General features: G+C 42.1%; 1 protein-coding gene across 2 annotated transcripts in view; it reads left to right on the top strand.

The window, feature by feature from the left end:
* Positions 1 to 26110, top strand: part of MYO16 (myosin XVI) — a 531143-nt gene that overhangs the window by 488320 nt on the left and 16713 nt on the right. For both annotated transcript variants that reach the window (XM_029210034.1, XM_029210033.1), the window contains exons 33-34: positions 10367 to 10525; positions 23499 to 23584. In XM_029210034.1, the coding sequence (XP_029065867.1) occupies positions 10367 to 10525; positions 23499 to 23584 (245 nt within the window). The remainder of the gene's footprint in view (positions 1 to 10366; positions 10526 to 23498; positions 23585 to 26110) is intronic.

Below are 26110 nucleotides of genomic sequence, written 5' to 3'. Positions count from 1 at the left end.
AAATAAAGGTGGTTAAATACCAAGAGACAAAATAAAGTCAATACAATTCTCATGGAAATGAAAACGTAAATAACCAGTTCTTATTCTAAAGGGATATGCTGCTGGGTGTTTGTTGTTCCCGTGAGAAAGGATGGGGAACCTGATGGAGGTGTCTTGGGGGTCCCCTCCTTGTTTTTTTCCGATAGTAGGTATTACCAGTCTCCCATCCATGTGACACCATACCAGTGTCAACAAATACCGAAAGCTCCCAATAAAAGGAATATCGTCCTCTCCACCCTTGCTTTCTGGAGAAATGCACACACCTAATCCAGGACATACACTGTCAACCTTGTGCAGCTGTGCAGGTGTGGCGTTCCAGGCCTCCTGGATTTATGTTACCACCTTGCATTGAGGAAATGTAAAAATACCAGCTATATAAATACCCGCGTGACCCATGAGATTAGACACGAGGAATGGGTCTCCAGGCCAGGCCAGATTGTTGTTTAGATGTTGCATATTCAGCTCATTATAGGGGAGGCGAGCTCCAGGGAAAGGAAAGGGTGGCCATGCTTCTTCCCACGATGGCAGGGACCGGAGAGTTGGGCCCAAAAGGAGCCACAGCTCGTCAAACTGAAAAGAAAGTTGACACAACATAATTCTCTGTGCCTTTTTGGGTTCTGCAAACCTTATTTATACTGACAGTCATTTTTTAGCTTTACTATGGGTACATTCTTGCCCTGCTCAGCACATATGTTGTTGAAGATATCACTCTATTTCCTGCCTCGGTTGGTGTTTTTAGCACAAACCATCTCCTAAGACTTGGCAGGGGAGTGGGTGGCGGGAGCTAAGGCGGGGTGGGCAAGGAAGCCCTTTCCTTCCACCCGACTTAACCCCAAGCATGCGTCTTGGTGACGCTTTCTGCTGCAGAAGACTGCTCAACATACAAGGTCAAGAGCAATCTTGATCTATTCAAGAATGATGAATTCATAAGGGATTTTTTAAAAGTAGGGAGGAACACCGGGGCGCCGGCTCTAGCCTCTTAGGGTAAGAAGCAAGCCCAGCTAATACGTGTTCTCAACCCACCCATCCTTGCCAGTCGCTGCGGTGTTGTACTTTTCTGCTTCTTGAGTAATCAGTTCTTATAGCCATATGGCCATGTTGTGGAATGCGGCTGCCACAGGAGTCATCGCATGGGGACCTCATGTGGTCCCCAGCACCAGTAGACACGGAAGCCCTCTCTTGATCCATTTCTGGGACTATTAGCAAAGGGGTGATGGAGTCTGGTTCGCATCGCTTAGGGTCAGTTAGACGCCTGCTGTTCAAAACACACGCCTCTTCCGTGTGCCCTCCTGACCACACCTCTGATAACGTGCCCTCTGCTGACATCTGACATCTCCTTACACGACGCCACACGTGGAATCTCTCTTCCTGTTTGAGTTTAGGACCAGCCACTGTGTCTACCTGAATCCCTACCCCTGACATTTGTCTTTCTCTGAGGCGATCTGCCAAATGTCTGGGTTATACTCTCATGGATAAGAAAAAAGTCTTATTCATGTCCTAGAAGCCTGTCAGAGTGCAGGGGGCCTGGGGAGTGATCTCTAGATCCTTATTTTTGTGCGTGTGTTTTTTCCTCATGTGCAATAATGTAAGATTTCAGAGAAATAAGAGATTTAAAAGGCATTGTTCCTTGGAACTCAAAGTAGATATGGTTTAACACAAGCTGGATGCCGATTTAGGGTCTGAGCGGTCCTACCCATGCGTAGTGACACACCATCTATGTGTGTCTGTCAGCAGAGTCGAGCTGCGACTTCTCAATTTTAGAAACGAGAGGCTGAGAAGCAGCAGGACCATGCCAGGCTCCTGTCTCAGACTTTGTACTTTTCCTTAATGCCAAATAGGAAAAAACAAGCACATTCCTCCCTGCAGTAGCCTTTCTGGAGAGGAATTTTCCTATAGAGTTGCAGAATGAATGATAGCCAGCATGAGTAATGAGTTTAAAATGTATTTTCACATTTTTTATGCCTTGCATAGCACTCTCAACCTTAAATCAGTCGAACAGCTATAGTTTGTTTTTCTCTTGCGTTCCAGAAACCTGGATCTTAATCTCATCCGTTTCCAAAATACACCCTAAAGCTATCTCAAATCCAGGTAACCAAGAGAAAAGTGATGTTTTTTAAGCATTCTTCCTAAAGAAACACTCCATCGCTCAGTCCTTCCTCATTCTCCTTGACCTTTCTGTGGCATTTGGTACCGTAAGCCTCCCCCTGCTTCAAGAAGCCTTTCCCCTCTGCCAGCCACCCACCCTCCCGTCCCGCGTTCTCCCCCCTCCATGCTTACATCTGACCGTTTGTATCCTCTATCACGTGTGCTCTGCCGTCTGCCTCTTTGCTTGTAGGAATGTCACTTTTCCTGGAGGAGATCCTCCCTCCCGAGATTTTTTTTTTTTTTTTTTTCGCGGTACGCGGGCCTCTCACTGCTGTGGCCTCTCCCGTTGCGGAGCACAGGTTCCGGACGCGCAGGCTCAGCGGCCATGGCTCACGGGCCCAGCCGCTCCGCGGCATGTGGGATCCTCCCGGACCGGGGCACGAACCCGCGTCCCCTGCATCGGCAGGCGGACTCTCAACCACTGCGCCACCAGGGAAACCCCCGAGAGATTTTAAACTCTCCCCTAGACATTATCTTTTCAGCCCTAACAAATGCTCTTGTTCAAATCATCGCCACTCTGTTTAACCCTTGGGTAGGCGGCTGTCACTTCAGAGTCCACATTCGCAGCCCTAACGGCATCCCCATCGCTGGTCCTGGCCGACTCCCAGGGATCTGTAACTCGGTGAAACCCCACTTGCACTGCTCCTGCAGCTGCCCGAATCTAAATTCTCACTGCTTTTCCGTTTCCAATCTCTCTTCGAAGCTGGTCAGCTGTACACCTTTGTTGCTGGATGAATAACACTTTACAGATACAGCCTCCTTCCGGGCACACCCTCACTCGGATACTTGCTGGAACTCCCCGTGTGATGCCCCGGAAGGTCCAGGCTCCTCCCACACCCCAGGGCAGAGCTGGGGCAGAGCCCACGAGGTGCTCACTCTGTCGCTCGACATTGTGGCTTCCTTTTCCCTCCTCCTCGCCACATTCTGTCCCTGCTTTTGCAAATCCAGTGTTTTCTCCCCATGCCCGCCCTGCGGGACTCACCTGGCCACTGAAGCCCCCGCCTCTCCTGTGGATCCCTGGGCATTTGCACGGCTTTCCTTTCTGCCCCTGGTCTGCTGCTGAAGGTGCTCTGGAGACGATCACCTTCGAGTTGATCACCTTGTGTGTCGAGTCGCCATCTAGAAGCCTGAGAAGAGGCACCTGTTAGGATGCACCCTGAGTCTCCTGTACATGCTGGCATTTTAAGTGTCAAAGGCTTTAACACACACACACAAAACCCAGCCAACATTAACTCAGCTGAGTAGAATGAGCATCCCACAATGACTATCACAGATTATTCATCCCTAAATCCCCCAAGATAGTTGGACAGTCATCCGTGCTTTTTCTTCTTGCACTTTGTCAATTGTTTCCATACATTCCTGTAATTTATTGTGTCTTATCACCCCTCTAGAATGGGAGCATTTAAGGAATCATTTCTTTTAGGTATATATTTCTAAAAGCTCTTGGCTAATTCTTTGCATACCAATTGAACTGTGTAGGACTTCAGAATTACGTGTTCCATCCCTGCAGAAGCCTCGTGGTGTAGAGGAGGAACGTGTTGGTCCACGGCTCATCACTCTGCATGCCGCTCACACAAAGCCCCCAGAGTGGCCGCCAACTCAAGGGCATCTCACTGTTTCCCACGGATGGACCAGCCCCTGTACCTTTTGCCACTTTCCTCTGGCTGTAGATTTGGAGGGAGTTCTCTGAGTCGCTCACCGCACTCACGTGTTTCTTGAGCGCCCCAAACTTATTCAAGGAGTCATCTTCCTCCCCAGTAAGAAGCTTCTCTCCTCCCCTGAAAATCTTTGCATTCCTTTCCTGAGAGACGTTCCTCTGCTTAGCCTCCGTCTCCCAGCAAAACCCTGCTTCCTCTCCTCTTCCAGACATGTCCCCTTCCGTGAACTTACACCTCTGACTCCCAGGTGAACTTGCACTCCAGTCCTGTGACCAGTGAAGAGTTAGGCTTTTTCTGCTCGGACATTGCTCTGAGGATCGCATAAAACAGCAGCCAGCTTTCACGGAGTATCAGTGAGAGCCAGACGTCATGCGCCCTTGTCACCTTATTCAGTGACGTCTCCCAGCGAGAGTCAAGTCCTAGGAGCCAGGACTGGATCAGGTGCATTGCTGCCAGGACCCTCTATGTTTGGGACAGGTTCTGGGTTTTTTTTTGTTTTCAAGAAATTGAAACTTATGCAACTGGGGGCAGGAGAAACTTCTTTAAGAAAAAGAATAAAAATGACCAAAATTTAGGGAGCAAAGTGGACATTTATTTAAAATGAGAAGATAAAGCAAAGCAAAATACTCATTGTTCCGTGCTTAGAACAGTGCCTGCGCACACTAGATGCTCAGTAAAGATCTGTTGAAAGAAAAAGAAAGAAGTAACAAAAAAATCACTACAACAACATTGCTGTAGAAATTTTGTCAGAAAAAGCTGTCAGGCACCCAGATGTTAACTGTGGGTGCTTTGCTTGACTCCCACGGGCCTTAGCAGTGGTCTTTGAAAGTGGCGTGTGGTCTGGAGCCTCCCCTGTAGACTTGGCGTCAACCGGCTTCCACCCGTCTCCAGCCTCCAAGATTCCAGGAGTCAACACTGACCAAATCGATTCTAATTTCCTGACATTCGACATTGTAAAACCATGTAAAGTAAGACTTTTTAAAAAAGCAACTAGGCATGAACCTTGTGTATTTGTAGGACAATAATGACATAATTATCAGTGGTAATTAGTGGGAAAATAGTGAAAACACGAAATTTCCTACCGTCGGTCAGGAATAGATTTCCAGTGCTCACAAGTGCTTTCTTCTGCAGGTTAACGCTCTTAGGTTGAAATCAAACAGCTCTGGCCCTTTGATTTTGTTTGTTGTTTAAAAGCTATGACGTTATTATTGACTATATTCCCCACACTGTACATTTCATACCCGTGACTCACTTATTCTGTAACTAGAAGCTTCGTTCCTCTCAATCTCCCTCACCTATTTCTCTCATCTCCTGCCACCCTCCCCTCTGGCAACTACCTGTTTGCTCTCTGTATCTATGACTCTGTGTCTGTTTTGTTATGTTTGTTCATTTGTTTTGTTTTTTGAATTCCACATATAAGTGAAATCATAACAGTAATTTGTCTTTCTCTGTCTGACTTATTTCACTTCACGTGATACCTTCAAGGTCCATCCATGTAGTCACGAATGGCAAGATTTCATTCTTTTTATGGCTGAGTAGTGTTCCATTGCATATATGTACCACATCTTCTTTATCCATTCATCCATCAGTGGGTTGCTTCCGTATCTTGACGATTGTGTCTTGTCCAGTTTAACACTCTTAGGTAGAAAGCAAACAGCTCTGGCCCTTTGAATGAGTAAAACATGTTTACCACACACACTGAAATTTCCTTACCTTAAAATGTTAAATAAGTGGAGATTAGAACTCAAGGCATATCATTAACAGTGGAAATCCTTCTATATGTTTCCAGTAATCTCATGTGAATGGGGAGAAATGATTACTGTGGTGTATAATTTCTCTGTAATATTTCACATGAATTCTTCAGTTAGTAAACTTGTCAACTATTTCGCAGTTACACAGTGTGGTTTCTTTAAGAAAGTGGATGTTTTATAGCAATGTTGTTGTATTCATTCATTTATTATTCATCCTTTTTCTCTCTCTTTCAACAAATACTTATTGAGCACCTACTATGTGCAGGCACCCTTGGAGGCACCAAGATTGCATTTGAGCTCGTGGTGTCGATTTTCTGGAAGGTGGAGACAGAAAACAAACGCTTGAAGCGTAACATGTCATGTGATGAGAAGGACCGTGTAGAAAGCTAAAGCAAGTTGTGAGGACAGAAATTGACCTGGGGAAGGGAGAGGGGTGCCGTTTTCCGGAAGGTGGTTGGGAAGGCCTTTCTGCTCGGGGTAGTTTGCGCGGAGCCCTGAACAAAGCGCAGAGCCCCTGGCTTCACTCCGGGAGAGTGAGAGGATGAGTGGAGGGATGCAGAGAAGCTGGTGGGGCTGGGGAGGGGTGCGGCAGATGGGCAGTTGGAAATGAGGTCCAAGGCGAGCAGGGAGCGGGGTCCTGGAGGGTCCCTCAGCCTCAGGAAGCCTTTGGATCGTGATCTGAGCAAAATAAGAAACCGGTGGAGAGATGTGAGTGGGAACTGGTGTGAACTGACTTAGCTTTTTTTTTAATTAAAAAAAAATTTTTTTTTCTTTTGGCTGTGCCACGTGACACGTTGGCATCTCAGTTCCCCGACCAGGGATCGAACCAGCGTCCCCTGCAGTGGAAGCGTCGAGTCTTAACCACTGGACCACCAGGGAAATCCTATGACTTAGCTTTTAAAGCAGGGTTTGTCAACCTCGGCCCTATTGACATCCCAGGCCAGATGTCTTGTCCCCCAGTCTTCATCCTGGAGGCCTGTCCTGTGCATTGTAGGGGGTTTTGCAGCATCCCTTACCTCTACCCACTAGATGCCAGTAGCACCCACCTCCCCGGTGTGACAACCAAAAATGTCTCCAGACAGTGTCAAATGTCCCCTGGAGAGGTCGGGGGTGAGGGGGGACGGGTGTGGGGCGCAGTATCATCTCCTATTGAAAACCACAGTTTTCAAAACATCACGCCCACCCAGCCTGATACTCTGGTTATATAAAAGCTAGCGCTAGACTATTGAATTGTTTTTGCATTCATATTTCGAGATTTGGTAGAATTGTCTCGTTCGACTAATACTCAACTTGAATGCGCCTTCATCGCGTACTTGTGTTCAATCATCGTATCTTAATGTGAAGACTGAGACTGTATCCGTGAGTCACATCCCCCGATGTGACTCATCTTTCCTGTACCTGTGAGAACAGCACCAGGAAGCAGGGGGCGGTCACAGAGAAACCCTGTTCACAGGCTACAAGAAAATTCCACAGGAATTCGAATTAGCTAATGTTACGATGCGCCCATCAGAAGGCTGCCCCTGAAATACACAGGCCACTGATTTCACAAGATGCAGAGATACATAAAGGACTCAGACGCACCCTTAAATCTCTATGTGGGATCTTCCGGCCCTCACTTCCCTACGTGTTTGCTTAGATTCATTGGGAATCTCAAATATTTTCTTTTGGTGTGACTTTTCTTCACCCTCAAAACCCTGATGACCACGGCTTGGAGGCATGAACGAACCTGATGACTGTATTTGATCTGTGTTGTTTTTTTAAATTTTCCACAAAATGTGCATCCTGTACCTGCACTTTTATAGCCAAGCCTTCTTCAGACTTCATGCCAGGGTCCTCTTGATGGGATGCCGTTGCAATTCCTTTGGTGTTTAAATAATGAGTGTACTTTTGACGAGGAATGTTGCAACCGTTCTTGCATGAAACTGACAACTTTACAGCAAAATCAAATTCTTGAGAGTCAAAACCTCATTGGGGTTGAATCGAGAAATGAACAAGTTGGGGCACAGGCTCTCATGCACGGGTTCAACGTGGAGTCAGGGTGTTTATGAGAAGAGGCTAACACAGAATGTAGTGACCAAGAATCCCTCGGTTAATATTCATGAATAAGCATAACCCCAAAGTGGCGATGTCGATATTGATGTCGCAACTCTATTTCAGTGTCTAGAGTACAGTTTTTCAAGCTGGGGTTCCCAGTTCATTACCACTGAGGCATGGGTGATAAAGGCACAGAAAAGAAGATGCTTTATTCTTTACATCAGCAAAGGAAATAAGGAAGAAAGCCTTTATGGAAGGGGCCAAGCCAAAGAATGGGTGTGGGTGGACGGCAGAGCCCTGCACGCCTCGGTCTAAACCCAGCGGCAGCACACCGGCTCACTGTGAAATGTTCGCGGGTAGATTCACCTCCTCAGGCCTCAGTGACCTCATCTCAAAAACAGGCGAGGGAGTGACAGCTCTTCAGAATTGTTATGAAAATGAGAAGTAAGTCAAGTCCCACCTCTAGCAGGGGATTAGCACATAGTAAACGTGCAGGAGATGGTAATTACCGTAAGAACAGTGTGAATAATTGTCATCAGGTTGACCACTTATTCTTCCATCTTAAGAAGGACTCGCTCCCTTATTCCAATCCAGAGCCATCCTTGGAATAGACAGACGTGCGCTCTTACGATAAAGACATAGAGAAAATGTTAGTAGGTAACATAAGGATCACAGCCTAAGTTTTGAGACACATTTTCAAACATTTTTTGGCTACAAGTGAACCTGCTGATTGGACATATGAAGATTTTTTTTTAACTTTAATAGCAAAAATGGAGGGTTCGACTATAGTTTACATATAGCAGTTGTTTATGAGATAGAAATCCATTCTGGGGGAAGCTAGCATCACATACTCGTACCAGGAGTTCACACAGTGTCTCAGAGGACTGGGTCCTGTACTGCCAGACCTAAGAGGACGTCCCTGTTACCTTGGTGCTACGCCCTGCTTCACGCTCTGAGCCTAAACAAGACCCCCTGGAGAAGGTTCCCTGACCCACTGCCGGAGAAGCAGGGCTGCCCAGCCCCACTGCCACCCAGCTGGGAGCCCACCAAGTTCCTTCATCTTCTTGCTTGTTCCTAAGCTTGTTTGTTGTCAATCGCGGTCCCGTGGGCGACGCTCCAAGCTACCTGTCTGCTCATTTCTGGACCTCCAGCTAGTGGAGAGAGTCTGGCCAGAGTAAGCATTCAATAAACAACTGAATTAAAGAGTGAAAAAAAAAAAAAGCTTAAAGAGAAATAAAAGCAGGTGAATGTCTGTGTCTTGAGATAGCTTTAACACCAAACCTGTTTTACTAATTTTCAGAAGATTATTTTTAAAAAGACAAAATAGAGTTGACCAAGTTGAATAGATACTCTTTCAGTTCCAGCCCGTTCAATAATCTCTGGCCGTCAAGAGCTAAGATGGTGACGCTCACCCGACCTCGCCTTGGCCTGGCCAAAGCCTTTTTACTTGTTTTTTAAATGCAGGGAGTCTGGAGCTACTCCCTGGGTCGTGGAAATAGAACCTCTTCCACCTGGTTGTCAAAGCCCTGCTCATTTTGCCCTCATTCTGTCTGTCCAACTCTTCCTTCTCTAAGCCCCGGAACGGCCTCCTGTCTGGGCACACCAGACCTGCTCACTTGTAAAGGAGCGGCCACTGCACTGCACATAAGATGCTCTGAACAAGATTACTGACGGTGGGGAGGGAAGAGGGCTGAGCGGGGAGAGGGCGTCCCAGGCATAGGGAACGCACATCCCGAGCATCAGAACGTGTCAGTGTGAGCATCTGGGTAAATGCTGAGGGCCTGGGTGCTATTTGAGTGCAAGTCTCAAGGGCAAGGGGAGACAGCATCCAGGAGGGAGAGCTAGGATGCTGTCAAGCCCAGCCTTGGAGATGAGCTCTGGGGGGCTGGCCCCCTGCTTCCTTCTGCCATCATGGTGGGTAAACTGTTCCTCCATCCGTAAAATATAATAAGGCATATTACGTTTATTATCCTTTTTGAATCATGTATTGGCCTAAAACTTCAGAACAGTCTGACTAAGAGATACCCAGAACCCACTAAACACCCACAGACAAGGGGCAGAAGCAACATGGCAAATCCCTGATGTTGAACAGAAATTCCCCAGAGGGTTGGAGCGTGTCTTTCAGCTCTTCCGCCTAATTTGGACAGTGGTGTCTGTGTTCTTCACCTCAGAGAACTCAGTACGGCACATGCGTTAAACATTTAGGTAATTTTGTTACTGTATAGAATGCAGAAGTAGGGTTTTGAAGTTTAGTATTCCTAAGTGGATAATAAACTTTGTAACGATAGCGAAAGTATATCTGTTACATTTTTTTCAAAGCTATAAGGTTGCCTCAGCTCCACTTAATTTAAAAACTCAGAAAATTTCTGAAACATGAATAAATTGCTATGCTTCTTTTAGGAGATAACCTTCTCAAGATAGGCAGTTCTGTAATGACAAGTAATTAGGCATATGACATCAAAAATTCTTTATAGAATTTCATAATAATGTTTGAAAATAACAAGTTATGAAATTCATTATTGCCACTGAATGCATCCCATTATGTTTAACAGTATTATGTCAAAATTTGGTGAATATTTTGTAGGCTATACGTTTGATTAAGGGTGATTATTAATTTACTGTTTCAAACATAATTAATGTTTGTTTTCATAAGTTTTATTATTTCCTTCCACTATTTGATTCAACTTGCTCAGTACACGTTATCAGAAAAGAAGAATTTTTTTTTACAATTTGTTTCAGGTTTTGAAACTAACATGAACCTTACTAGCCGAGATGATCTTGGTACATCAGAAACTGCATCAGAGACCCAAGATAGAAATGCAAATAACCATGGGATTCAATTATCTAATTCACTCTCCAGCGCGATCACTGCCGAAAATGGAAATTCCGTCGCAAACGGTAAGCACTTCTTTACACCCGGAAGTAAGTAGGTATACGTTCTAAGTTGTATCAACTTTCTAGGGAGAATGGAATTAAAACAAAAATGACGTAGGCTTAAAAACTGGAAAAGGGTATAAAGTATGAAATATCACTCTAGGGTGTGTTGTCAACTTATTATTTTCAAGTTAAAGAATTCAAATTGCATTCGGTATTAGTTGACTTTTCAGAGATTTTTATGGAGTATTTGGTCTGTGGAAACCAGTATAAAATGAGACGTATACTGGGCAGAAGGAGGCGATGGATGCTCTAACAGTATTTTTAATGAAAAATATATCTTTTTCATTTCTTTTAAAAATTTATTTTAAAAAATTTTTATTGCAGTATAGTTGATTTATAATGTTGGTTAGTTTCAGGTGTACAGCAAAGTGATTCAGATATATATGTGTGTGTGTATGTGTGTATGTATATATATGTGTGTGTGTATGTGTGTATGTATATATATGTGTGTGTGTGTGTGTGTGTGTGTTCTTTTCCCTTATAGATTATTACAAGCAATTGGGTATAGTTTCCCGTGCTATACAATAGGTCTCTGTTGGTTATCTATTTTATAAATAGCAGTGTGTATATTTTAATCCCAAACTCCTAATTTATCCCTCTCCCCTCCCCTTTTTCTTTTCATTCCTCAAAAGTGTGAAGGAAAATGCTACTGAAGGAATGGTAAACACCACACTGGCTTTAGGTGTTCGATGTGAGTGTATCAGTGAAGGTATCCTGTAGAAATTGGCTTGACTGTGTGTATCCAAACCCTAATAGTGGCTTAAACAAGTAGCTTATTCCTCCCACACTAGAAGAAGCCCAGGGCTTCTAGTATTGTCTGAAGGGAAAATTCAGACCAATCTTTTCTTGAAGAGACTGAGAAGGTGGGCATGGGATGCAATGAAGGCCAAGCAAAGAAGCCTATATTCTAGGCTTTTCTCTGAAGGACATTGGGGGCATTCACTGAGTCCACAGGAGGTAGCTGAGAAGCTTGGCTGTGCCTTTTAGGATTGTGGGGACAGGCTGAGTCCAGCACCTGCCAGGGCCCTGGGGTGAAGCTTTGAAGGGTCCATCCTGGGAGTCAGAAGAAAAACCAGGAACCCCAGCTCAGCTATGAATCTTCTCAATCCCTGGGGCAGGAATGAGGTCCTCCAAGATTGACAGGGCCCACAGGTACCTGGGAGAAAAAAAGTATAATCTATCCCAAAGGACAATTACAGTATTCTAGACTTCAGAATGTTCTTACAAACCATTTTTCAAATACCAAGTTCAACACAATCAAAAAGAACCAGGCACATGAGGACACAAAAGCAGATGAAAATTACAAGCAGAAATAGCAATCCATTGCAGTGTATTATCCATGGGGGTTCCAACGATTGGAGTTCAAAACCATATACTTTAAAATAAGTATGTTTACTAGGCCTAAGGAGATCAAAGAATGAGAATCTCAGCAGAAATCAGAAACCATGAAAACGTGTCAAATGGAAATTCTGAAATTGAAAAATGCAGTCATAAAACTAAGTACAATAGAGGATGAGGTTAAAGTCAATTAGACACAGCCATTAAAAAAAATCCTAGGGAAGTGGAAGATAAATCAGAAAATATCAAGAATGAAACGCAAAGAAGCAGAAGAGTGGAAATTCCAGAAAATGGTTTAGAACCTATATTCCAGTAACATAGTTTAGAGACCTGAAGGATATGCTGAGAACTGTTTTTGGAATTCTGGGGAAAGGAGAGAGAGTCTGTGGGCAAGAGAAAAGATGTGGTGAGAAATGGGAGAGGATTCTCCTCTGTGGGCAAGAGAAAAGATGTGGTGAGAAATGGGAGAGGATTCTCCAACACTGATGAAAGCAATAAAAAACAGGTTTAAGTTGGCAGTTTCTCATAAACATACGCTTTCCATATGACCAAGCAGCCCCCCTCCTGGGTGTTTACCGAAGAGAAATGAAAACAGCCTCCATATAAACACCTGTATGCAAATGTGTATCCTACCTTTATTCATAATCACCTAAAACTGGAAATAAATGAATTGTCCTTCAGTTGGTGACTGGACTGTATTCGTTATTAATTGCTGTGTAAAAATTACCCTCCAGAACTTAGAGGCTGTTGTTTTGTAGTTTCTGTGGCTCAGGAATCTGGGTGCGGCTGAGCTGAGTGCCTTTGGTTCAGGGTCCCTCACGAGGAAGCAATCAGCTATCAGTCAAAACTGTAGTCATCTTGAGGCTGGTTGGAAAGATGGTCTGATTTCAACATCACTCACAGGAGCGTCTCCACAAGGGAGGCCTCACAACAGTGCGGCTGGCTTCCCCCAGAGCAAGCTGTCCATGGGAAAGCAAGGAAGAGCACCCAGGATGGAAGCCACGCCCACTGCACGGCTGCTCATGGAGGGGACAGCCAGCACTCCAACCACATCCGGCTTGTTGGATTCAGGCCATATGTCCAGTCGAATCGTGGGAAGAGGTTACATGAGGTGTGAGTGCCTCTGGGTGGGCCCATCAGGAGCATTTCACAGGCTGACCAGTGCATGGATCAACTCTGCAATAAAAAAGGATGAACCATTATTACACACGACAAAATGGATGCATCACAAATGCATTGCACTGAGTGAAAAAAGAATCAAAAGACTCTAAGTATGATTGCATTTATGTGACATTTGGGAAAAGGCAAACCACAGGGACAGTAAGAGATGAGTGGTTACCAGAGGCTGGGTGCAGTGGCCACGGCTGGGCTGTGTAACAAAATGTCACAGGCCGGGTGGCCTGTAAAGAGCAGTGATGTGTTGGCCACAGTTCTGGAGGCTGGAGTCCAAGGTCAGGGTGCCGGCACCGATGACAGCCCTCTTGCAGGTTGCAGATTGCCAGCTTCCTGCTTGCCCTCACATGGTGGAAGGAAGGAGCTAGCTCTCCGGGGTCCCTGTTATAAGGGCACTAATCCCATTCATGGAGCCTCCACCACATGACCTAATCACCTCCCAAGGGCTCCACCTCCTAACACCACCGCACTGGGGGGTAGGGCTTCAACATATGAGTTTTAGGGGGACACAAACATTCAGACCACAGCAGACCACAGAGGGGCATGTGGTGGTATTGACAAATAGGAATGAGTGTGTTCCTATAAATTTATAGGCAGGTGCATAGAATAAAGGTGAATCTCTCTTTCTGTAAATGTCACTTTTGTTTAAAAAAAAAAAGCCTGAGTAGAATAAATACAAAGAACAATACTCCTAGGCATATCATAGTGAGACACTGGTAACCAAGCATGAATCTTAAAAGCAGCCAGAGGTTAAAAAGGAAAAAAAAAGACAAATTACCTTTAAAGAAGCAGTGGAAGTCCAAAGACAATGAAATAACATATTTAACATTCTCAAATAAAGTAACTGCCAATCTAGAATTTTACAAACAGTAAAATACTTCTGTAAGAATGAAGGGAGTTAAGGGTATCTTATCAAAACAAAACAAAACAAAAACTGAAAGAATTAAACATGGGCAGACCCAGAATGCTCAGGTAAAAGAAGGAAAAATGAACAATAAAAAACTAAGTAAAGGTAGGAGGGGGTAAAAATAATATTTACTATTATACACTGATAAATCACATTAACAGGTTATAATTTCAAAGGTAACCACTGAAAGAACAGTAGAGAGGTGTATAATTTCCAAACTATTCGAGTAAAATAGAATAATAAAAAGTCAATCAACCTAGAAGATAGCAAAAGTGGTAGAATAGGAATATCTTCAAGGTACGACAAATTGAAAAGTCTCAGATGGTAGACAAAAAAGCATACATGAAAGTAATTTAAACTCAATTGAATTCCATTAAACTTTAAAAGACTCTTATTTAGTGTAAGTTCACATTAAAAATCAATTAATACAATATTTTAAAGCTTAAAGTTTCTGAAAACATGTAATACATGAGGATGCTGAAAATTTAAATGTGAAGGGATAGAAAAGGAAAAGATATAGCATGCACATATTAAAAACAACAACAGTTCTGTTTGGAAGTTAAAAATTACATTGCTGAGTAATCAATAGATTCAAGAAAGACAAGAACCTAAGTTACTGAAATATAAAATAAGCAACAAAGTCAAATGTTAATCCTTTGAAAAAAATCTTTGAAGCATTAATAAAATTGAGAATTCTCTTTCAAGGGTGATAGAGAAATAAAGTGGACATAAGTAGCCAATTCTGGGATGAAAAAGGGGACCCACCACAGATCTTCCAGAAATTAAAAAAATGATAATGATTATATTATAAACAGCTTTATGCCAAAATAAATTTGTGAATTTAGATGAATACTTTTCTCCAAAAAAATTACAACTAACCCAAAATAGAAAAAAGAAATAGGAGAGCTAAATAGTAATGTAAATGTTAAATTATTGAGTTTGTAAATGAATACTTTCCTACAAGGAAAACTCTAGGCCCAAATGATTTTTCTGGTAAGTTCTCTCAAAATTCTAAGGATGAAATAATTCCACTGTTATACAGACTTTTCCAGAGAATAAGAATGAAGAAGGAGAAGAAAAAAAATTAAAGCAGAAACCTCTCCCAGCTTGCATAAATAACCACTTAATTTATGACAGAATTGGCATTGGAGGAAGAATAATCAAATGCTGTCCACGTGAGGAACAAAAATGAAACTTGACCCCTACCTTACGCTGTACACACACAATCCCTGGTAGATTTTAGATCTAAGCGTCAAATGTAAAATAAACTTTATAGAAGAAAATATAGAATAATAATCTTTTAACCTCAGAGATGGGAAAAGAAAGGACTTCTTAAACAAATTAAACAGGATACAAAAAAGTGCTAACCGTAAAGGAAAAAAAAAATATATATATATACACACACACATATATATATGTATACGTATGTAATGGGATAAAATATTTTCAACACATTTAACCAACAAAGGGCCATATTCAGAGTTTACTTAAAAACAAACAAAGACTACTGAACAGAAAAACAGATAGGACAAATGAAAAGGCATGTCAACATTTTTAATGAAGTCCAACTTTATTCGTAATTAGAGAAATGCACATTAAAACCGCCACGTGATCCTACTACAGATCCTATAAAATTTCAGAACTGGCTGACCAGGATGCAGAGCTTTGTGAAAGGATCACCAGGAAGGTTAGGGCAGGGATTTCATTCGGAGGAGAAAGAGCCAATACTGATTTGAGAGAGAACGTTGGGAGCTTCTGGGTAACGGACAATGTTCCATTTCTTGACTTGTGTGGTAGTTACAGTTCCTCACTTAAAAAAAAAAAAATGGGAGAGAAAGAGGGAGGGAGGGTATTTCAGAATGGCTGTTAGGTAGCCAGGATGGTGGTACTCCATGGCCGTCAAGAGATTCTGGCTTCACCATCCTATCTCTGGCTTCCCTCCAGGTCCAAGTAAGGTCAGGGGATGTAGTTTTTCATCTGAGCACATTGCTCACCCAAGGATGTTCATTGCTGACCCAAGAATGTTCATTGCTGACCTGCGCAGCAGGAGGGGGCGAATGGGTCTTGGGGAAGATCTAGCCAGGCGATTCTCATCACAAGTCACACTTTACTTGGAAGGAGTCATGGGGTGGATAGTTGATTAGGGCAGGGCTTGTTCAAGCTTAGCATCAAGGACCCCAGGGTAATGCGGGAGTGTTCTGTCGGCACGCAGGAAAAGGATTGTTTTCATCACACACACACAGAGAAAAAACCCCAAAGTGTTTCTGAATGCTACCCCTCCCCCCATATTAAGCAGGGATTCCATGTAACGATTGGTTGGAAGTACTTGGCTTGTAAGACAGAGGCTTTTTGGTACGATGGGAGGAAATGACACTGGGAAGATACAGAAGGATTTTTATACCTGCGGTAAAGATTTCTAGGGAAAGGAGCTGCAGTTACCAAGAACAGACAGACGTACCGGTTCCCAGGTTCCCAGAGCATGGGTCTTTCCTAAGTTTTCTCCTCTCTTCTTCAAAAACATATTACTATTCATCTGGCGTTTTAATTTTATGCAGGCTATAAAAGCTGTACATGTTTTATGTGACAATTTGGAAAATACAGGAAAGAATAAACAATGAGTAAAACCTACCATTCCTTATATTACCCAGAAATACCCAAAACGTGTCTAATCTTCCACTGTGTAGAATTCTGGTTTTTTTCATACAAGTATATGTGTGTGTTTATATAAGATGTTTGGTTTTGTTTTTATAAAGCTTGAGTTATACTGTACACGTGGTTTTAACAATCTGCTTTTTTCCCTTAGAAGTCTCACGTGGTATATCTCTAGGTCAACAAATGCAGATCTGCATTGTTTACAGTTGGCCATTAATTGTACCTGATGCATAGCATCTCATCAGATAGGACTAACATGATTTAAAATAACCCAGCCCTATTTGTTGGATATTAGAATTACCTCCTGATTTTCTGTCCTTAAAATAAAACTGAGTGTTTATGATGGATTACTCCAACTTGATTAAAATAGACATTTTGTAAAACTTTCCATGTTAATGTGTCATGTTCAGATTTATGTGTGTGTGTGTGTTTAGATGGAAATATGGAGATATAATCTTTCTTTTAAAACCATTGCTTTCTGAAATCTCTGATGATAACCCTTTACAAAAAGGATAACAAAAACATTGTATACCCTTATACTGAAATTCAATATTCTTAAAATAATAACAATGGAATTTGAGTGATAGCAATAAGTCAACAAGTATGTGATAAGAGAATATTTCACAAAGGTTGCATATATCTAGTAAGACGGTAATTAATTCATTTTTTATTTTCAATTTTGGAGTATTTAAGGATAGCTGCTAAACAAAAAGGGAATTTAAAGTGTATTGGATGATCAAAACTGAATGCAAAAACATTTAAAAAGATAACCATATATCCTTTCATTTTTATTAAATTTTCACTCCCCGCCATCCTCCCTAGCTCACCTTGGGTGATCTTATTCTACCACAAGGAAAGAGAAAATAGGCACTCCCCTTTACCAAAATATTTAATTTGTCTGTGTTTTGAGTCAAAAGCCAAAAGCTATGGCTTGGTAAATGGTCCTAGAAAACTTAATACAAAAAACTCTGAGTCTTACTTTAAAAATCAAAATAAACCCCAAAACCAACAGAACAAACCAAAAAACCCTCTAGACCAAATGGAAATTTTTGTGGAATATGTTGCCTGAAATTAATCATATAAAATTCAATATTTAGGAATAGCAGGCTTCAAAACTTCAGTATGTAACTGATAGCGTATGTTCAAACCCTGAAACAGAGATTTACACGTTATCCCTTAAATGCTCATAGAGACCAGATTTTAAAATAGAGCTAGTTCTGCGTTGTTGTTCATTGAAGATCACTTGAAAATCTCGAGTTATGTGCACAAAAGGAAAATTATTTCAATTGGGATTTCAGTCTTTCAAAGCAACATTACATGTTCATTTTGAGTTACCTGTGTGGACACCATGAGCTTCTGGGCTCCTGAAACCTTCCCATGACTATTAAAATACCGGCACAATGCTCTGGGTACTCAGGCAGGCACTCAGTAACAGCATTTACTGATTGGAAACATGTTGCCTATTTCACAAGAACCAGTAAGTCCTATGCCGGGGCCAGAGTCAGAAAACCTCTCCTGGTCGGTATGATAAAAACTGATCAGATGTTATATATGTACAGCACATGATATATGCATGGTCATTATAACTCAAATCGGTTAGTCGTACCGGTTCACAATTCACAGCGTATAGTCAACATGCTTACTAAATAAAGGCACGAGATGGGAATAAATGTTTAAAATAACTTGAAGTTTTCATTGAATCAGAAGTAGTGTTATTTTCAAGGAAACGATTTCTCTGGAATGCCAGTATCTGCATGCTACCTCTGCTTCCCAGAAATAATTATCTGTTTGTTCATTTGCTGAAATATAGTTACGTGTGGGCAATTATAGCTATCACTTACTTTAATTGCCATCCTTTTACAGATGCGAACACAGACTTCGATCTTTTTTTGTATATTTAATTATTCCCTGGACTTGTGGTTATTTATCATTAGATTAGAGAACAGTTTTTAGTGCTAGAACGTTGTAGTTATAGCAAACAAAATATTGTGAATCTAAAGATGTTTAGTGGGGAAATAAAGATATGACAAATTCTATCTAGGCCATTTTTATGTTCAGTATGATTTTCTTTCTTGCTGCTTGATGACTACACATTTTATGGCTGGGCCTCAGAAAAAATGACAATTAAAGAATACAGTCATTACATTTGATTTTCCATTTACCATTCTCTGAAGATTGTCTCTCTTTATTTGTGCTGTGTTTATCCTCGGTGCATTGTAAGGATAATCTATGGTGATAAAGTACTGGGTGAGGCCATTTACCAGACCAGAAGCTCTGCATTCTTTACATAGACTCCAAGGCCACATTGAACCTAGTGCTATGGTAGCAGCAAACCACATGGACTCTGGGAACTTTGGAGAGTGGCTTTTTTCACTCATGCTCAAGAAAGATCCAGACCCCTAGCGAAGGAGCCCTTGGTTAGAATCCATGAAATGTATTCAAATATAGGTTTTACAACCTCATCTTTTTTATAGGAACTGTATAGATTCTTTGGAATTCGTACTGCTTTCTGATTCAGAGCCAAACTGCCAGGGGAAGCAAGTCTTCACTTGACAATCTAGAATCTGGTGCAATTATCTATTTTGAGCAGCAGAACGTAGGTTTGTAAAGAAAGCAAGCTCCTCAGGCATTCAGAAAGCCCTGCTCCACTCCTCCGTTTCATTAAAGATACTTTGAAGTCATATTGAATAATCTCTAATTTGGACTTCATTTAATTCAGTTTCCTCCACTGTAGTTGAGAAGTCGGGTTGAAAATGGCGGATGGAACTGCTGACTCTGCCATTTCCTAGCAGTGTCGCGTGGCTCCTCTCTGCCTGGGCTCGGACCCAGGGCTGATGCACGCTAACTCCATGACCCTGAGAAAATGACTTAACCTCTCCAATTCTCAGTTTTCTCAGCTTAAAAATGGGGACAATCAAAAGACCTGCCCTGTGGGATTGTTATGAGGATTTAGTATCAATACGATGATGCTAGCTAAAATTAGCGCTCAATAAATATTACCTATACACAGATATCATAAAAGGCTTAGATATTTTAGAGCTAGAAGATCCCTGAGGATTTATCCAATAAAAACTAGAATTATGTATATGACATAGATGAGGTATAAGGCAGTGAATTAATTCCTCCAAGACCACACAGGCTATAATACTAGAATCAATGCCTTATAACTTGTTTACACATAGACCCAAGTACCCACGTGTGTATAGTCAAACACGCAGGTCATTTTGATGGTCTACACTGGTGTTCAGACATTATGATTCGGAGCCTCTGGCATGAATGGAAGTCGGGGTATGTGGGTAGAGTTCAAGGGAAGGGAAGCACACTGTTGCTGCCGCAGAAAGAGTACATGCAAGGAGGGGCGTAGAACTGTGTTTGCTGGGAATTATTGCCCCAGAGTCTGGTCTGGGAGAGGGCTGTGCCCTGAGAAAACTAGAGCAGGTTTATAAGTGTGCGTGAGAAATGGTTCTGTGATGGAGACCCCACTTCCGATGGAAGTCAACAAATAAGGGGCTTCAGATGAACCTTGAATGCGCCCCCAGCACCAATCAGGGGTCTTCAACCCCGTGGGAAAGCACAGTGGGATTCTCTACCCCAAGGCTCTGGGGTTCTTCTGATGCCTGTGTGTAACAATGTCCCTTAGCTACATGAGGGACACATGTTCAAGAATTTACAGGTGAAATAATATAATTTCTGTAATTTTTTAAAAAGATAATGAGAAGTAGATGAAACAAGACTGAAATACTGAAAATCCTGAAGCTTGGTGATGGGTCCGTGGAGTTTCACTCCATATTCTCTTTGCTTTTATATGTACATGAAATTTCTGTAATAAAGCCTTGAGATATTTGTTGTCTTGATAGATAAGATGGGTTAATTATTGTAGTTTTATGTGCACTTCTTGGAATACTTAATGAAAATAAACTTGTTTATTAGTTAGTGGTCACTTAAAGTCTCTCATTTTCTGTACAGAGCCTTTGCCCGTATTTTAAAATATGAGAGTAGGTCCTTTATTTTGACTTGTAGGATGTTTTAAGAATAATAGAGCCTTTTATTTGGTGTATTTAAATGTTCTATGTTGTTCTTTTTTAATTTGCATTTTACTTTTTTGATATTTTTAAAGTGTATTTATTTTAAAGGTTCGAATAGAAGTATTGATACATTTTCTTTTCCTTCATGGCTTGTGTCTTTGGTGCCATTTTTAGATCATTTGCCTTTAAAAAGTACTGCTTCTAATATGGCAACAAAATAAAAGGTTTTGTTGGCCAAAAAAAGAAACCCTGCCTTTTCTAATTTCCTTTGCACCTTCAGTGCTTCCAGCTATTCCTTTGCGCCTCCGGGTTCACACTCCCATGCGTATTCGCTATAACCGGGCTTTCTTACCTCCCTGCTATGACCTTCAGGGTCAGTGCTACCCCAGAGTCATCTTCCCCTGAAGCCCCCTCACCTCCTGCATCACCAGGAGGAAATGACATTCCCAGAATTTCTTCAGTGCCCCTTTCTTCTCTGTCACTCTCTCTCTGTCACCACCCAGCCTTCCATCCCCACCCCCGACACTGACTCTATCTGTCCTGACCCTTCTTTAGTCGACAGGTAAGAGATGCCTTTGCACCCACCACTTTGGTACCCTGGTGCCACAGCCCTTCTCAGAAATCTACAGTGCTACCCATTGCCTTCAAATATCGCCAGATTCTGTGAAGTGTTAGGTGACGCCTTTAATTTCTGGACTACACCCTCCAGGTCCCCTACTTCGGCCATCTTACAGGCCACCCCCAGGACGTGGAGACATCTCGTGTTCCATGTTACGATGCGTCAGCGCTTCCGTTCCCTTGGCCAGGCTGACCTTCCTCAACCTTGCTCACCTTTCAAAATCCTCCCCATCCTGGAAGGTCCACAGCCTTTGGCATCTCCACCATCACCCTTCCTCTAATCCCTCACCCAGAGTGAATCCCTGCTTTCTCCAGATCCATCTCAACGCCACCTGTGCCCTGTGGAACCCTTAAGTCATTCTGTTGTGTATCCTGCTTAAGAAGCATTTCCGTGAAGATTTGAGATCCTCGGAGGCAGACCTTTTCTTGAGTCTTGGCACATTTCCCAGTGCCTTATTCAGAGGGTGACCTAGATATTTCCTAACTTTATTTAGTTGACACTGTGTAGAGCAGTTCATGCTAATGACTTGGCTCCGAGTTTGGATCCGCACTAAGCTTTCTGTTCTGATTCAGCGAGCAATCTTCTAATTGATCATTTAGTTTTAAAAAATGGATCACAGCACTCTTCTCCTTCCCCAGGTTCCTAGCCTCTGTAAGACGTCCAGTGAACCGGATTCTCTAGCAGCAGACATTTGTCTTGCTTGTCAATGGGCCCTTCATCCCCCTCTCACATGAATCCCAAACTCTTAGCTTTGCCCTGCTACCTGGACATACATTTTATTGTGACTGTGCTTATCTAGTTGCCTGGATCACCTGTGTGTGATCTTGGATTTCCACCCACCCTTCCTCTGTATTGATTCCGATCACTCTAACACTCACTGCTTGATTGGAACCTTCCCCACACCTGCTACCCGGGTCTCGATACAGTATTCCCCTGGGCAACTTTAGACATTGCTGTTACTTTTGACCAAGACCCAGTCCCCCCATGACCACCCATCCGTATGTCTATCACTTCCTAGATACTGGCTCTCTCCTGCCCAGTCTCAACGAACTAACCCCTCCACGCCAAGGTATTTGTATATATATCAAGATCAACTGGGGAGACTTCTTATGTGTTAACAGGATGCTGTGGACTTCTCAGCAGAAGTAACTCTCTAACTGGAAAACTATGAGTGATTTTCTAATGACGTTTAAATCAGGAATCATGTACGTGTTTAATCAGTTATACCATACTGGTTAATTATGATCTCAGATGAGAGGAGCAACCACTTCAGAATCTAACGTTGTCTAGGTTGAACTTTCATTGGACAGTTGTTACTTTTCAGTCCATTCATTTTTATCAGTAAGTCACCTGATTTGATCCCTCTCTCAGAGTGCTTCTCAGCCAGGGATGATTTTGCCTCCCAGGGGATATTTGGCAATGTCTGGGGACAGTTTTGGTTGCCACAGCTAAGTAGGAGATGCACAGGACAGACCCCCAGCATAGAATTACACAGCCCAAAACGTCAGCCAGGCTGACGATGAAAAACCCTGCTTGGGTCACGAGGGATAATTACTATAACCTTTTGGAGCCTCGAGGGCACTTCTGTATCGTGGGAGACATAAGTTGCCTCAGACCCGCCACTGAGCCTATAGGGTTGGTTATGTATTGGTCTGTTGTGATCGGGCAGCTACCCTGACCTTTTCCGCGTGGAATTTCACCCAATCTCCTCCTTTCCTTTGGGTGTAGAATGAACGATAGTCAATACAATTCATCTGACACGTAGACTTGATGGTGTCTTATCTGTCTTCCATCCCTTCTCAGCCACCCTGCTACCCCACAGATGGGAAGCAAACTGCCACCATAGGGACCCCTTTACCCTTCGTTGCCCACAGGCTTCTCTTTCCCCATCAGTGTTTCATCAGACTGTTTTCAGCCTCTAGAAAAGTTTTCCTTCTCCCCTCCAGTACTTCTTTGCCCTCGTCTGTGCTATTATGACATATTTCTTCGTGATCATTTCAGCTTTTTTTGTCAGTACATTTCCTCTTTGATTAGATGGAACTCCAGCAATACCTGGTATTACCATGCTGCCTTGGGAAATTTATTTTTCAATGAGTGTTTACTGACCTTCATTTCAATCCGTGAAATGTCACCATTTTAATTTGTTCAGTAAGTACACGACTTACTTTATTTGGGGAAAGAACACACAACTTAACGGCTATTTTGTGTTGACCTCCATAGGTTTACCTGAAGACGATGGATTCTCCAGGTTGTCTGGGAGTGGGACCTCCTCCCTTCAGAGACATAGAGAGAGTCACACCACTCAGGTAATGACCCCTCGATGCTTACCTTTGCTATGGTAATTGATGTTAAATGCCTACAAGAGATTCACGAAGGTGGGACCAAGAGTGTTTGTTCTTATTGGACTAGGGAACACAGTTATTTTCAACTCTGCTGTAAGTTTCTTCACCTCAACATTCTCTTTCCCTTTGTATCAGCTGACTGCTCTCTATTTTCTGCTGGTTTCAAAAAAAGAAGAACATTCAAAACAAATAAAAATTAATAGATGGTTTCATATGAACTGTTCTGACATAATTTATGTAGTGGCACTTTAAAGTCACTGTCAGGTGAAGGGCATATTGCATCTGCTGAATGGCATTAGTATTTCCTGCATTGGACCTCAGCTGAAATAGGAAGGCTGTAAGTGAGGACAACATGGAAAGAAAATGCTTGAAGTCCCTGTGGTTTCATGGCCATTATCTCTCAGTTTCCACCTCAAATTCCATGTAATCCAAATTCATTTGTAAACTATCATATGATCAGAACACTGCAAAATCAAAATGAGATTGCAGTTCACAAAACTGCTCTGATGTGCTTCAGTAATTTCACGTGTATGCGCAACGTGTTTGGCCTCAAAAATTTTGCCAAAATAAAGAGGATTATCACTTTAAAATAAACTCTAGTGTTTGTAGAAAGAATAAAGGATTCATATCAATAGTTTAGTGTCCTTTTTATGTTGAGTTTTAAAATACTGCCTTCAATAAGTATCTTCAAAAAGTATGACTTTGCTGTGAAGGTGGTACACAACCAACAATGTATCAAAGATTTTATTATCAATATGTTAAAGATGATTGCTTTAGCAGCAAGATTATTTTTTATGAAGTTACAGCACAACTTTTGCTTTGTCAAATATCTACATTAAAATCGTTTAAAAACTCAGTCAAGTATTCAGATGTTTTCAGGAAACCAATTACCCAGCCAAAGATCTTTTTTCATCTGAACATTTGACATTATATAGGCACGGTTATATTATCAGCTGAGATTTTTAAAATAACACTGATGAGCTAGTGGGGAAAGTCAATAATTTAATCTTAAGAATAAATCTTACGGTAGACAATACGCTGAAATCACTTACACTGATATATAGGCATTGAAATAGAAAAAAAATGCTGATTGCTTGCAATAATAGATTGTCCTAATCTCCCCTCCGTTCCTTAGAGATGCATTTACTTTACCTTGTAAGCATTACAGCTGCTTTATCTATGATAATTCACGGGAGAACCTGCTTGTAAAGAACATTGGCTTGATTTTTATTATAGGACTGGCTCCTATACGTTAGAGCACAGTGATAGATACATCCTTTCCAGGGCTCCCACTACAATGTGGTTCATAGAGAAAAGGGTTAATTTTGAAAGAAGGTGCATAAAATAGGCATCTCTGGAACTTTCCCTCTGATCTTTCATGGATTTGGCTAAGATGCAAAGAGAGCTGGGAAAGACCACCGGGAATAATTTTCCATTCCCAGTTTTCAATGAGGGCTTGTTTTCAAATGCAAACAATCTCCAGTTATCTCACAGTGCATATTTTCAAGGAAATGGAAAACCAGGCTCATTTTCTTCCATGCCTGGTGTGGGCATTCTCCTGGCAGGACACACGTGTCAGTGTTGGGGACCTATAACAGTTATGTGGGACTATGCCTTGAATGGCCACACATCTCTCAGCATAAATGCTTCTTGTATGACATTTATATCGGAAATATGGACACATACAGGCATATTGAATTCTAGACTTTCTAGTAATGCTACTAAATAAGAATTCTATAAAATCAGCCCTGAACTGATTGGGAATGTAGCAATAAAATTAAATGTTGACTAAAAATTGAATTCCTATTTGAGGATGTCTATATTTTAATTAGCATCATCAGTGATTTTAATGAAATCCCTTTAAGGAAGATAAAATGTCTGGGTGTTACTGTAGATAAAGAAAACAAGAAATAGATTTAGTAATTTGCCAGAGGTCATAGGGAAAATGCAGTGTCCACAGTTTGAATGGATGTCAAGATCCTATGTCTTGTTTGAGAGTGAGCTTGCCATGACATTAAAAGCAATGGAGGAGTCATCCAACTTTTACATAGAATTTAAAGAAGTTTTGGTCAAGGTGAAAATCTTAAGGAGCTGTAGTGGACATTTGTGGTTTGTGTTCTTACCTGCTGGCCACATATTTAAGTTTCTGGCCTACCACCATGATAATATAAGGAGAGAGATTTCACCTTCCTCCCTTCCTTTGAGAGCTGGATAAATGCATGTGAGATGGGCTCTGTCTATCCACCATGGGTTATGGGTTATGAGAGACATACGATGGAAGGGACGAGGATAGATGTCGCCATGGGGGTGTCGTCTGGCCACAGTGGCTCCCTCCAGTGGCCAAAGATGTTAACCTGTGTCTGTGACCGCCGGTCACCGCGTTCACCTTGGGTGCAGCCCACGTGCCAAACCTGTCCTTAACTTCACGTCCAATTATTTTGCTTTCCAATAAATCTTCTACCTGTTAGAGTTAGCTTCTGTTGCTTGCAA

The sequence above is a fragment of the Monodon monoceros genome, unplaced genomic scaffold, assembly GCF_005190385.1.
Source record: "Monodon monoceros isolate NGI ecotype Baffin Bay Population unplaced genomic scaffold, NGI_Narwhal_1 Super_Scaffold_8, whole genome shotgun sequence".
Lineage (NCBI taxonomy): Eukaryota > Metazoa > Chordata > Mammalia > Artiodactyla > Monodontidae > Monodon > Monodon monoceros.
Note: the sequence above shows the minus strand (reverse complement) of the source record. Positions and strands in the feature narration are given on the sequence as shown.